Source organism: Colias eurytheme, chromosome 26 (genome assembly GCF_061535395.1).
Source record: "Colias eurytheme isolate Ceu_HAF_F1 chromosome 26, ilColEury1 Martin Lab GWU primary, whole genome shotgun sequence".
Lineage (NCBI taxonomy): Eukaryota > Metazoa > Arthropoda > Insecta > Lepidoptera > Pieridae > Colias > Colias eurytheme.
In genome coordinates this window covers 3,175,040-3,189,946 of record NC_143005.1, presented here as the reverse complement: position 1 = coordinate 3,189,946, position 14,907 = coordinate 3,175,040, and the positions used below count along the sequence as shown (strand labels likewise).

The 14,907-nt window shown below is 33.4% G+C and overlaps 1 protein-coding gene and 1 non-coding gene across 2 annotated transcripts in view; both read left to right on the top strand.

Moving 5' to 3' along the window:
- UBL3 (ubiquitin like 3) overlaps positions 1 to 13,644 on the top strand; it is a 134,238-nt gene extending 120,594 nt beyond the window's left edge. The window contains exons 3-4 of the mRNA XM_090116609.1: positions 9,424 to 9,591; positions 10,245 to 13,644. Of these exons, the coding sequence (XP_089972735.1) occupies positions 9,424 to 9,591; positions 10,245 to 10,309 (233 nt within the window). The 3' untranslated portion in view covers positions 10,310 to 13,644. The remainder of the gene's footprint in view (positions 1 to 9,423; positions 9,592 to 10,244) is intronic.
- Positions 8,831 to 8,903, top strand: TRNAT-UGU (transfer RNA threonine (anticodon UGU)). Its single transcript has one exon. It is a non-coding gene; the product is annotated as a tRNA-Thr (tRNA).
- Positions 13,645 to 14,907: the final 1,263 nt, after the last annotated feature.

The window sequence follows — 14,907 nt, the reverse complement described above, 5'->3', positions numbered from 1 at the left end:
GAAAAAATCGTGTGAAATATTATAATATTTGTTTCTAGAGCACTCACAGTTGTGGCGTGCACGTGCTGCATTTAATTCAAAGGTGAAATTAAAATAAAGCCTAACAAGGTCAGGTCAGCAGACCAGCAGTGCTCCCTATATTAGATATTATACGTTACATGTATAATGTAGAAAGGGACTGAATTTAACATGTATCAAGAGCTAAGATTACATTAAAGACTTGGTTTAATTTTAAATGAATGAAATTTTTGGTCATTTAAATTCAACAAACTGTAACTTTCCAAAAATAATTATTTTAACAGAGAAATGAAGTTTTAAGCAAACAATTTTACATTTTTCCCTGTCGCTCCCAAACTCATAAACTGCATGACTTATATGAATTGCCTGAAAATAAAGATAATATATGAAAGCCTTTCTGCGGAAAATTTACTTATACAAATAAAAAGGATTCCAAATACAGCTGTGCACGAACGGTACGGTTCGGCGATGTTTGCGTAGACAAGTGCGTTTGTGCTGCAAACTGCAAGTAGCCAGATGCAACCCTCCCAGCGACTGGCAGCCTCGTGCGGCCGGGAGACGGGCGGATTGAAAAAAAATATCTACCCAACATTTGCAATATTTTCAATAGATGCGGCACTTGTATTAATATTCGTAACACAAAAATCAACGAAAAATACATTAGCATACACTTAGATAATTAAATAAAAGCTAAAAATAATCGACGCATGTTTAATGGACACGCAGCAAGGATGCGATGCCCGGGGGGGGAGCCGAGCAAAGGGAACTAATTCCGGAGCTTTTTGAATACGCATCGGCAACTATTGAAGATTTTGCAAGTGCCCCCAATAGAAACAGAATAAACTTGGATAATTAAATAATCGACGCACATTTAGTGGGCACACGGTAAGGATGCGAATCGCCCGCGGGGGGAACCGGGCAAAGGGAACTAATTCCGGTACTTGTGTACACGCATCGTCGACTATTGAAGATTTTTACAAGTGCTCCCGAAAGAGTGCTTCATATTATATTATAGACTGAAAAGTTATTTTCATTTTAAGTCTAAGGTTATTGCTTTTATCTTAACCTAGTTTGTTTTAGGAATTTTAATGTTATAGAGCACTTTTTTAACCTGAGTTATTTATCATCACACATTATGTTACCATCAGTTTTGGATACTTTTAAAACGATGCAATGTTAAAATTGGATAATCGAATAATTCAGTGCTTCCCAGTCGCGTACAATAAAATCGACAGTGAATCGAATAGTACATTATCTCAGCCGTATCGGCAGAATCAGCAAGGGCGGAATTCTTATCAAAGGGCGCTAATTCCGTTTACTTTCCATTTGTCCCCAGTGCACACAGATGGGCTAATCCACACCCTCTTTGTTATACGAGGATATTATCTCAAGAATTTCCTCTCTATATCTATACTAATATTATAAAGAGGAAAGGTTTGTATGTATGTGTGTATGTATGTATGTATGTATAGTTTTCACGCATAAACTACTGTACCGATTTTGATGAAATTTGGCACAGATAATTTTTAGACCCTGAGAAAGAACATAGGCTACTTTTTATTGCGAAATATGTACCACGGGCGAAGCCGGGGCGGACCGCTAGTATTATATAAAATTCTCGCGTCACAACTCACAATGTTAGTTACCATACTCTTCCAAAACGGCTGGACCGATTCTCATGAAATTTTGTATGAGTACGTCAGAACAACGTACAGTAAGTCTATAAAAATGTATGGAACATTTTAGTAGGTACATACGTTTGCGTAATGGTCATGAAATTTTTTTATCGATAAGTTATAATAAAAGCGTCTATAAATATATTTCCATTAAAGAAAGAAAATACATTAGAGGTACTTAAATAGACGTTATAAAGGTCTCTCTCGTGTTACGAATTTTAATAAATTTAACTGAATATACACAAATAAGCTCTAGAAAATGGCAAGCGGCGTTTGAAAGAAATAAATTATAAGTACCTACATTACAGGTTAGTTCAATTTTAAGTTATCATTTGTTAATAATAATAACGTTCCACATAGTATTTTGATTATTGATTGATTTATTCATCCGATATTCAGGTTTTATCTTACCTTTCACACTAAAACTTTAGATAACGAACTCAAGCCCCTCCCGTCTTTACCAATTTGGTACCTGAAATTGATATTTTTGGTTTTATGGCATTCAAATGCTTTATAAATTTATAATTTGGTACCTTCCAGACTTTACAATTCAATAATATCGAACTCAAGTCGTCCCGTCTTTCACGTCCTAACCATTAATTAATCCAATACAATGTCAAAAAAACAAGCACATTTCGAACAGGATTGCCTTATCAACAATTACAAAAGCTAAGTGCGTTTGTTACCGGCCGGCGCATGCTCGTCGTCGCGTCTCGCAGCCCACGCAACGCGCGAAAAATAGAATAATTAATTAAGTGATCGGCGAGAGGGCTGCAGGAGGGCGATGACTCCGGGACTGTGGATACGGTTATGTGGATAGGTATAATATGTCTATATCTTGTGGTAATTGCTGGTGGATGGTGAATATAGTGCAATTTGAGATATGCATAAGCCATTACATTGAAATGTTAGAGGATATGTGGCAAGCTAAGCAGAGAGAGCGGCTGCTTAGTTCCCAGAAAGTGAAAATTAGGCAGATGCCAAATATTTTTGTTTTACATGGTGCACATAGGTATCTAAAAGGTAGAGATAGAAGAGGTCTAAAGAGGGGTCTAAAAGGTAGAGGTCAAGCTTTTATCGCCAGTTTCTTATCCAGTATCCTTACTGATGACGATGACGGATTGGCTGCTCAATCCTATCTTACTAATGCAGAAAGTATCGGCACTACAGATGTATTATACAAGTAGAGAATGCCAAATAACACGACGAATCGACAAAATGTAGGCCTTGGGTAGGTATCTATGCAAGATTTCCCTAATTAAAAAAAAGGTCTTCAGATACTACAGTCATAGACCATAGTCGAAGCAAAAATCGTATATGTATACATCGTACTTAAATATAATATGTAGTTATGTGTGCGGGTAATCAAATCGACCTACATACAACAGTTATAATTCTGGACCAACATGAGGAAAGAGATTGGGTTTCCCTTGTTTCTTGTTGCTATAATATATTGAGTCGTTAACTTATACATTCAGCAAGGCATCAGTATTCCGTATAAAACATTTATAAAAGTGAAATGTAGGCTGTAACCTCGGTATTTTGAAATCCGTACATATTGATAGGAATGTCTGAATTCGAATTAGTTTTGCATCACCGTTTAGCGAACGAAAAGTTTAAATTACCAATTTACGAATTATACAGAATGTTATCAAATGTGTTGGGAATTTAGCAATATTATAATTATGTTTATTTTATGGAGGCTGATATAATAAAAATACTATTAATGTTTTTGACTTTGCATGTTTTGGATTAAATGTGACTGGTTTAATTTCTGAAATTAGGAAAATTCCTAAAATTAACAGAAAAATAAAGCTTTGCACATAGTGTTCGATAGAAATTGAATTTATCGAAGAGCCGAGTATGTCATTAAGGCCATTACAAACATTACCACATGCACCTCTATGCATCCGACACAGGTCGCGGTCTGTTAGATGAAGGGCTTAACAGTGTGAGATCGGTGGATGCTGCGGGTCAATGACCCGGGCCAGACGGTGACCTTGTGTGCCTTGTGATTAGTTACTGTGTATGATGCTCTTATAAACTGTTAATGCAATATATTCCTCATTTATATGAGTTTATTTATAGTTGATAATCTATCGGTATCTTAAGGTTTGTAAAAAAATGAAAAAATTACTTAAATATTAAAAGGTTTCTCGATACTATAATTGAGTATATAAACCTATGTCCTACGCAGAAATGCTTAAATTATTGGCAAAGCACAAAAAAATTGAAATCAATTTGAAAAATGTTTTAAAGAAAATGAAATGTTTTACGTTTATACTTTATTATTTCTTTGGATCGTTAAATAGATTCGAAAGATGTGTTTCTATTTATGGTCTAGTAAACTTAAATTAAAAAATATTTTCCAAGGATTCAGACATTCTCATGAAGTTATAGTTGCTAGACGAGTTACTGTACTTTCTCCTCAAAATCGAACCTCAAACAAGATTGTAGATCTTATCTGTCATCTCTTACTACATCTATTAGTTGGAACCAATTCCATAAAATAAATAAAAGCAGCTCTCACAAAGGATATGAAAACATATAAACGGCAATTAGTCACGTTAACAAGACGGTAATTAGCAGCTGCTTTATGTTAACGTTGACTTAGTATGCATCTTGCTCAGTTTATCAGTCACCAATGTGTGTGTATGTGTGTGTGTGTTGTCGTAGTATGTATGACTTGGATAAACAGTATCTTCAATTTGGAATACGTAGGTGAATGAAACATAGTATTAAAAAGTAGGATATAATGGAAAATTCGAAAAAATAAATATTTCAAACTTATGAACAACTGTTAGAGGCAAATATTTATTGTAATCGATATCGAATTTATTCTCCTGTTGTAATGTATCTATGCCGAATTTCAACATGAATTACCTACCCATTATAGATTTGCTATACACGATGACTTGCCCATATAACGTACACACAACTATTCACCGTTTACACTCATTAAAATATCTCGGAAATGTGTGTAATTATATATTATACGCATATTTAACTGGTACTTAGTGGAAGGTTATCTTGGGGTCGATTGAGGTTACGTCGATAGAACTGTGGTCAAGGCGAAACCTAGGGCTTGTTGTTAGGAATAATTATTTTGTACTAGATTTAATTTGATTTAAAGGTTCTGACTTCTGAGTAATGGCGTTTTAACGGCACAGTATTAACAAAATTTGTTTTTATGGTGACAGGTCATGACTGAATAAACGTATCAGAATTTAGCTTACAAGGTACCTACCTATATTTTAAACTAAGTTTATAGTATTCACCTTATACTGTTCTAACACAGTTGTTAAAATATTACCTAGAGTTTTACTTTTATATTATTGAAATCTGAAATTAGAATTATTCTCAGTTATAGAAAGTAGAAACAGAGATTCTTAATTTCTTATAACTTAACGTGAATATAATTTCTAAATAAAAATAATTAGAACAGAAACACCACAAGCACAAGCTTTTCCGATAAATTAATTTCTCCACGTGATTTAACGTAGCGTAGTAGGACGTAGGTGGGTCGGGGGAGTGAAATAAAGCGTGATTATTTTAAAGTCGTAATCCCATTTAGCGCAAGTGTTGCGCCGGCTGCCGGCACGCGATACCGCAAACATCTACATGACTGCGATAGCCGATATAGTCTGGTATAGCCAGTAGGTACACAGTAAAAAGAGAGAAGTATATTATTTCGAACAAAGGTACATCACGCCCCCCGTTCATGTGTTTGTTTATACAATTATTTAAAACTAGCGGTCCGCCCCGGCTTCGCCCGTGGTAGTTACATATTTACGTTTTCTCTACATAAAAACCATCCTCGTACTTCAAGGAATATAATAAAAAAAGAATTATCGAAATCGGTTCAGCCGTTCTCGAGTTATGCGCTTACCAACACATTTTGCGATTCATTTTTATATATAAGAAAGATATCAATGTAACAACCCTGTGCCTCGCAAGTTAAGGTACCATGCGCTCCTAGACGCCGGGAGTTGGTGTTCTTCTCTCTTTTTACTATGGCGATAGCCGTGTAGCCAGCTGAGTAATATAGCCAGTATGTATGTGTTTAATCTGTGGTTATAGCCCCTAGAGCCTCGGCTGGATTAAGCCGCGGAGTATATTGATCCTTGACGGCTAAAGCCGCGGTCCTAATCTTTCCAATTTATTGAGAAGAATATTATTTCTTGGTATATTCATAAGGGAAAACTAATACAAAGTAAACAATATATCAATTATAATTTCGTGATGTAGTTACGTGACGTGTTAGTTTTAGGTAACGAACAATTCACATATCACGTACCTATTCCCAAAATTATAAGCTGAATTTCGTATGTAAGAGTAGGTTAATCGGCATTTAACCAGTTAAATGTTTTCTAATGGAAAACGATTTTCTACTCTGCAGCAGAATTCTGTTTAAATTTCTCGAACATGCTGCCGAGAATTTCCCAATAAAATTTTCGAATCCATATTGAAACCAGCATTCCAGATTCGATAACCATTGACTATGATAACATTTTTGCAAGTTAATTAATTAATAAGTGAAATCACATGTCCCCTAGTGGGGTAAGAGGCAGATGCATTATACTGTATACATCCGTTTCACTGATCGATTTCCTTTAGGGACAAGTAGGTGATCAGCCGTCTGTGTCCTGCCAGACCGAGACATTTTTTTTTTCTTCGTCTCCACCGGGGATCGAACCCAGGACCCCTCGGTGCTACGCTTACGCGTCAACCACTGTACCAAGGAGGCGGTCTAATTATATATAATTAATTAATAGTCTATACTAAATACTAATAACAGTAATTAATGAGTAAAGTATTTCATAAATAATATATCATACGCCATGCAACGAATGGACTATAATATCCTCACTTCCGAGTTCCGATACAATGAAAAAAAAACAATATCTTCAGGTAATCTAATAACAAAAATATACGTAGATACACTACGGCCAACGTAACTTGGCGGGCCTGAACTTCGCGCAGAAGGCTGCGCACGAACGTTTTTTAGGAACGAAATGGTGGCATGAGGCGGCGTGCGCGGGGCGGAGATCTAGGCTAGGGATTGACTCTATGTAAACACAATCATCCCTTTATTCGAACGAATATCGCAATCGATTTTTATCGATTTGAAATTTATTGATTTTTGTTGATATGAGATACTGAACGAAATAGCTTTACAAACTTATTGAATTTTGTCGTTAGTAAAAGAGATTTCGAGTTTAATAGCAGAAAAAAACTAATAACATTTTATTTTCATGGTTGTAAGACATGATTTAGTTAAATATCATTTATTTATAAACGACCACTACAATAAGGACTGATTGAGAATATTTGAAACCTATTATAAAATTAAATATAAATATATTTCACAATTCAATTTCAATCGATTTGAAAAAAAAATCGATTAATCAATATCCTCAGACACGCATAGTGGACATCCCTTTTTGTTTACGTCGTATAACTTCGTGCATATTCGGCAATTCTCGGTACGCAATTATGTATCTCAGTCACACGTTAACATTGGTGTCGTGTTCGTGTCGCTATCTCTGTCTTGAGTACAGGCGGTTACAAAAGTTTTCGTTGAGTTGATCGTTATTATTTGTTATTATTATATTGTTGAGTGTTAAGTTTAAATTTGTTCGTGTTTAAGTTTGTTTTAGTGATAATTTGGAATATTCTACTTGGAATTTTGTATTATTCGGGAACAAAGATGCCACCAAAGCATAATATCAAATATGGTTTTAAATCGCCAGGCGAGAAAAATAATATTCGATTTAACGCAGTATTTTAAAAAAGAAAAAGAAGAAGGCGTAAAAAATGTTGACAAAGTTATTTTAAGAGTTGCTGAGTGAATCCTGAATTCATTAGGTTATTTTTATTGCTTTATGTCTCATAGCGTTTTGATATTTATTTTATTTGTACTTGGTCTCTGTATAAGGAAATTTTTATTCGAATTTCAGTTTAAAAGAAATAAATGCCTATAACACTTTTTTTTACGAGTGTACATGCGCAAAAGTTCGTAGAGGCTATGTTCAGGCCCGCCAAGTTACGTTGGTCGTATTGTACGTAAGTAACATTTTAAAATATAAAAAATACTCATGAATTAAACGCCAACTAGATTGTAGTTTTTAATTCAATTGAAAAAAATCAATTGTGTTTAATTAGCTTGTAAAAGAGTATAATTGCAAAGACTAAGAGCAAAAACTAAGTCTTGAGAAAAACTAGTATCGTCTAAACTGTAATAGAACAAAAAAGAGTAAATAAAATCAATGTTCCACCAACTTGAGCTATAAACTTCGTTATTTACTGGAGTTGAACACTAATATGCTATCATGATAATTGCTACGGATTCGATTCTGTTATAATTTGTAGTTTTTGTTTCTAGTTGTTACTCTTTTTCCTTTAATTTTTGTTGCATTAATAATAATTACAAATAAGGGTCGACTAACGTCTTGACATTAGAGTAATAGACAAAAAATGATTTATACCGCAATTATTAATAATAGCGATAAACATTCCCATTAAACCTAAGTTTATATAAACAGCTGTTTAGAGACGTCAATTAGTGTCAGTTGAACTGATGTAAGTAACTTACAGAGGAAAAAGACAGTGATAAATATGTAAGGAGCTGTAATAATTATTAAGTTATAAATTCATTACGATAATAGTACCTTGTTAGCTTATTAAATATTATTTAATATTTTGTAAGAAGTAACTATTCTGGATCAATATTTTTTATTGCAGTTTTTGTTACGTTATATATTACTTAATATTTAATAAGGTATTAAGGGCACAAAACCTGATATAGTTTGTATTGAATACGTTTCACCAATATGAACGAGAATAATTTTCATTAAAATACAAAGCGCCATCGTTTTTGCCACGGGAATCTATCATATTTTAATTCCTGTATTGTATTGTATTTATTTTCAATTTGTAAAATACTCTTCTTTCTCTATCTTTATCTATCCATAAAAAAATGGAAATGCAAACACACTACACTTTTGAATACAGCGCCATCTATGTTTATATTTACTAACTACGAAGATTGCGCATGTTGTATTCATATCTGTTCTTGTGTGCGTTAGCGGCCGTGTTGTTGAATACGATTCGATATTACAAAGTTGTAACCATGCGCCTCCATAGCTCAGGGGTTAGAGCACTGGTCTTGTAAACCAGGGGTCGAGAGTTCAAATCTCTCTGGGGGCATCTCGTGAAATTGCTTTTTTTTTCTTTTTTAAATATAACTTGAAATGGTAAATTATTCACGTAGGAATTAAAGTATTTTTGTTATTTCATACAATGTAAATATAGCGATTCAATTTTTTTTTAATTCATTTAATTTTTTTAATTACTTTAGCTTACCGGCAGGCAATATATCTATATAATATATTATAACGATAGCTTTGAGATGTTTTTTTTTATAAAAATGTTTTGATAAATTTGCTTTAATATGTTATGAGATTTTTGGTATTATTTTAAATTAAAATATGGAATTCACATGCGCATATGTAATTCGTAATCTTTTTTCATTATTACAATTTTTTAACTAGGTATATTAAAGCAGTAAATTTTGTTAAATTTTTTAATCATTTCGAATCAGCAAACTAGTATATTTTATAGAATACGTAAGAGTAACGATTTAGTTCTTTATAATATGTATGAAAAATATGCATAGGTTGGCTAATTCTGTTATCATTTATTAATTTATCAACCATAAATTTTCCAGCGGACTGGTCGTCAGAGTGCGTGTCGCGCGCGGAGATCCTGCGGCTGATATACCAGGGCCGCTTCCTGCACAGCTCGGTAACGCTCGGCGCGCTCGGGCTGCCGCTCGGCCGCACCACCGTCATGCACCTCGTGCCGCGCGAGCACCTGCCCGAGCCGAACTCGCACGGTATGTGCTACTTGCTTAAGTGTACGTCCTAGTGAGTCGTGTGCGCCTGGTACACATGAAATCATGATTTTTTTTAATTTGAAAATTACTTACTGAAGAGATTTTTATTTCATTTGAGACTATGCGCCGACTAGCAACGCGCTGAGCTATCTACGCCGACTGTCAGCGTGACTCTAAAACCAGCCTTTTTGTATGATCTCACGCAATTTGTCGACTTTCTTTCCTTATTTGAATGAGATTTCTTTAAATTTTTAAGATAAAGACGTGATCATATTATGATTGGCCACTAAAAACAATATCACCTTGGAGCTTCTATTAGTATAAAAATTATTTCTAATATAATAATAACCTAATATTTACAGAAGTCCGATGGAGTTAACACAACCTTTCCCAATATTTTCTTCCTTGTCCATTCCGTTCCTCATCCCGTAAGTCCTCGCACACATTTTTATGAAATTTTCTTTTACATGATAATTTTACCTCTTTTAACATGCAATATTAATAATTATTTCGTGTATACGTCATAAAACAAATAGGTAGTTTTGTTCTTTCTCCTTTGTAAATTGTAGTATGTACATTTCATGCATTTTACCCATTTTACCCTAAGATTTTACCAGTTAAATATTTTAACGAGTACTTTTATCAAATTTCAGATCAACGACAGAAAAGTAAAGGTGGCTCGAGCAGTTGCTGTTCAGCGTCCTGCTGCATATTGTAATGCGAGCGGAGACGGGGCCTCATTGTGTTCACAGTCAGTGATTTCGGGCGGACTACGGACTCTTGTGATGTTTTTAAAAGACTCGCTTATTTGTAAGAGATTATCCACTTAGATAATTTCGTTTAGTTTATTCTCTAATTAATTCGCTAGCACTCGGAGACGGTTCGATCGAGCACAAAATTCGTACGAGGTTCACGCACACGTGGGAAGCTATTAAAAATATCGCAAGCGACTACTGTTTGCTTTCACCTTGCGACTGTTCAATGCCAATCGATTTGCCCGGAGTTTTTGGAACAAATTTGCGTTTTTTAGACGTTATTAGATCTTAAGGCATTACAAACGCGGTTTGTGTAAAATTTTGCGGGTAATTTAATTGGTGGAATGGACAGTTGACAATCGTGAAAAGAAACTAAACGTCATTGTCATTCGACAGCTTGAGCGAGACTCACGCGTTAGCTCATCATAGATATAATGCTGCCGTGTTTAGAAGGTAGTCGATAAGTTACAAAAAATTGAATGTATAAACGGAACGCGATTGTATGTATAGTTCCTCTAGATCGGCTTGTATGTTCGTTCGTATAAATTCTTAAGCCATCGATATGAATTTAACGCAGATATGTATTTATAAATAAATATTATAATATGTAGATTTCAGTCGTGTCTGCATTGTATATAGTTACTTGGTTACGATTCTTTTGTGATAAGTTCTTGCAATATTTGGAAGTTTTCTTTTTTTATTTTTTAAAATTGATTATTTACATCGCTAGTTGTAGCTTGAATGGAGTTTGGCTATTACATTAATTATGCATGTTATGTGAACGCAAACACGGCGACTGATTGTAAAGATTGAGAGAAATTTTAGTATAAAAATATAAGTTGATTGTAGATTTTTTTTCATGTTAATATAGCTGCGTTTCTGGTATTTTAATGAACAATAATTAATATATCATCTCAATAGTCTACCGCCATTTTAGTGAATAAATCATTTTAGATAAAAATTACATGACTCAGTGCTTAAGTTTATTGTTGCACTTATGCAAATATTTTCGAAATAAATCTCAGTGTTACCAGACTCCAATAATTGTAAATACAAACTTACTTTATATAATTATTACTTATACATCACAATATATTATGTAGCGTTCGTTATATCGGCTTATATAATTTAGATATAAATTTGTTTTATTTTTTATAATTGGCTATATTATTTGAGTTTGGCTAAGCCGTATTTTTAAGCTAATAAATTTCGCTATCCATCCTGTCTTTTAAACATTTTGTGATATAGTACAAATAAAATTATTTACGGACAGACAGAAGTAAAGATAAATTTTAGATGTATCAGAAACAGTATTAAGGGGAACTGATTATTTTTGACCTCTAGTGGACGTAGGAGTGTATAGCTGATTTTACTAAATATCTAATGAAATGCACTAAAAATTATTATACTTAAAATTCAAATTTAAATATTTTCTTGCCAGATCTATTAATGAAATAACACCTACAAAATCAGCAGTATATTCCCAAATCCAAATAGTATGAATGTAATTTTTTTTTATTTGGTTACTCTGTTTAGTTGCTGTATGTATTTTTGTTAAGTTGTGTAAAAATATCTAGTTGATAATTAAAGTAAAATTACAAATTTATTTGCATTTTTTATTTTCGCTTGTTTTCCTCCTTTGTACATAGATGGCGTTTTGATAATTTGCTTGTCGTGGAAGATTTTTTTTTTCAAAATACTATTATTATTTTTAAGCTATTGCATAGCTTTTATTACAGACTTTGAGCGCGGCGACCGAATTAAAAAATTCCGTAACGAAAAAACCTAACACCCCCCACTCCAACCGGCACAGCGATGCGATGCGATGCTATGCAATAGCTTTACCGCGGCAGTCCTCGAGTGCCACACGTATTTTTTTTATTATAATTTGCTTGGCATAATGCTTATTTATTTAATTCATAAGTATCATAAAATCTTTAATTAATGTTAATGGATGTAACCTGTAAAGTGTTTAAATAATGAATTGATAACTATATACTTAAACGTCCACGGCAAATGAACTAAAATCGTATATTTTATAAACTATAAGCACACATCTTCGATAACCGATGCTTTTAAAATCTGAATGTTACATTTAGCGGGTGGTACAGTAGAGTGGACTTAGAAATAAGCGAGATAGGGCTAACACTCGATTTAAAATGTGTTTCAATAATACATATTAAACCGTCTTTGTACATACGCTCTGTCTGTTTATTGAACTCTTTATAATTACGCACTCCGAATTCGGGCTAAGTATGTATAGTCAAGACGTAAGATTGGGTTAAGGCGATATCGTAGTATTATAGTTCGATGTCTTCACCGTATTTTAACATTTCCATAGAGTATTTCCGTAATTACGTGATATTTGGAGCCACTTATCATACCATTATGCAGATTAATAGACACAAGATTATTTTGCTAATTCAAGTTACGATAATAAACGAGTATCTACAAATAATTATAGCAAAACCAGAAATTATAGGACGATTTACGAGGTGTTCTTAAACTATATGCGTAAAATAAGATATCCCTATACCGAAACAGTAAGCAATTATATCGTTTTAAAGATCTTAGAGTAAATGGTGGCCTCCAAACGAATGTAAATATTAAATTTACTTTAGTCAAATCTAGCGTTAATTTAGCTTCGATACTTGAGCCGTTGTATGTCTGTGTGACCTAAATTTTATATCGGCTAACTAGTTTGAAATTTGGCAATATTTAATTTTTATTAGTCTGATTGGATTAGATAATTTTTAACGCAATTAAAAACATGGTATGCAAGTCGGAATGTTGGAAAAATTATATTTCTTCTTTAATTATAGTACAACTATATTTTATTGAATGATAATTTGATTAAACATAATTAAAAAGTTGATTTTAATGTCAATTTGTAATTTATTATAATATACCTGTAATTAATTATTTTGACACTAACTTGTTAACTTCTCAAAGTTATAATCTAGTGACTTTTATTGCCATAAATGAAAATTTTGAAAACGAATTGACTTTATTATCTTATCTTAGTAAAATTGAAAATGCCAACACATAACTTGATTTATCTAAATAGTTGAAGCATACAACGGTGAATTAAATAGGTGTCACTGTATAACAGGTTTACATAATCTATATAATTGTTAATATAAATTATAATAATGTTGATGACTTTGGTTGGAAGGTAGGTTTGCTATCAGTTCGTGTGATTAAGTATAGATAGTTTTATAATTATTGAAACACTATAGGTTGTATATTGTTTCAGCGATTGAGTTTCGATGGGGTCAAATAAAATTTTAAGAATGTATATTGTGTTTTATTTTGAACTAAAATCTACAACTACAAACTTAATATATACCTTTATATACTTACCTATATGATCTATTTAGTCTATTAAACAGTTTCTTTTTATCATATCTTAATCTTATCTTAATACTATTATAAAGGCGAAAGTTTGTAAGGATGTATGGATGTATGGATGTTTGTTACTCTTTCACGTAAAAACTACTGAACCGATTACAATGAAATTTAGCACACATATAGAGGGTAACTTGGATTAACACATAGGATAGGTTTTATCCCGGAAAACCCACGGGAACGGGAACTATGCGGGTTTTCCTTTGAAAACGCGGGCGAAGCCGCGGGCGGAAATCTAGTAAAAATATAATATTTTTCAAACTGTTAAATGTTGATCACATGCAAATAGAACTGCACATTTCACTCATAATGTACACAACATAAGCCAGATTATTATTATTGATATAAAACAAAATGGGACGAGGAAGGCGCCAAGAACTTCATACAACAAAGTTTTATTTTAATCTAAAGGTATCTATTTATCTAAGCTGAGGGTCTGAAGTAAACGTTACATTCATAGTAATTGAATTTCCATGATTAAATGGAACGTTCTACACAGTCAAAGGCTTTAGGGTGATTTTACTTCGCTTTATACCCTTAAAAGTCAAAAGCTACTCCAGGATATCATTTCAACAGATTTTATTCGGTTCGACACCCGGCTGTAGCAAGCGAATTTTCGTAAATATTTGAATGCAGTATTAATCTTTGTATAAAATAATTAAAAGTATTATTTTAATACATTTTGCCATACGATACCCTTGAAAAATACTGAATTAAGAACATTTGATATGTGTACAACTGTACACTGGTAAAACTGACAAGTAAAAATATCTGTTTTCCAGCCTTGTAAAGTTTTCAATCCACTACTGCTCAAACCCACTTCTGCTTTCACAAAAAACTTCCTCATATCATGAAAGGGTTTATTCCTACTATATTAAAAAATTTGTGATTAAATTAGTGTAAAGCGCCATCTATGGGAATTTAAAAAAAATCAGTGATTCGAAAACGCATCGTAGTGAACCTTACCCCTCACCCACAATATGCTCCTCGCGTTGCTCGTGCTGCTCGCTCGATCCATACTATCTTACTTGCTCTGTGGCTCGCTCTGCCCTGAAAGTTGCCCTAGCGGCCACAATATTCCCTACTGCCGACATTCATCGCGTTGCTCCGCATTTCAGTACTCGCCTTGAAATTGCGGCAGCCATACTACTTC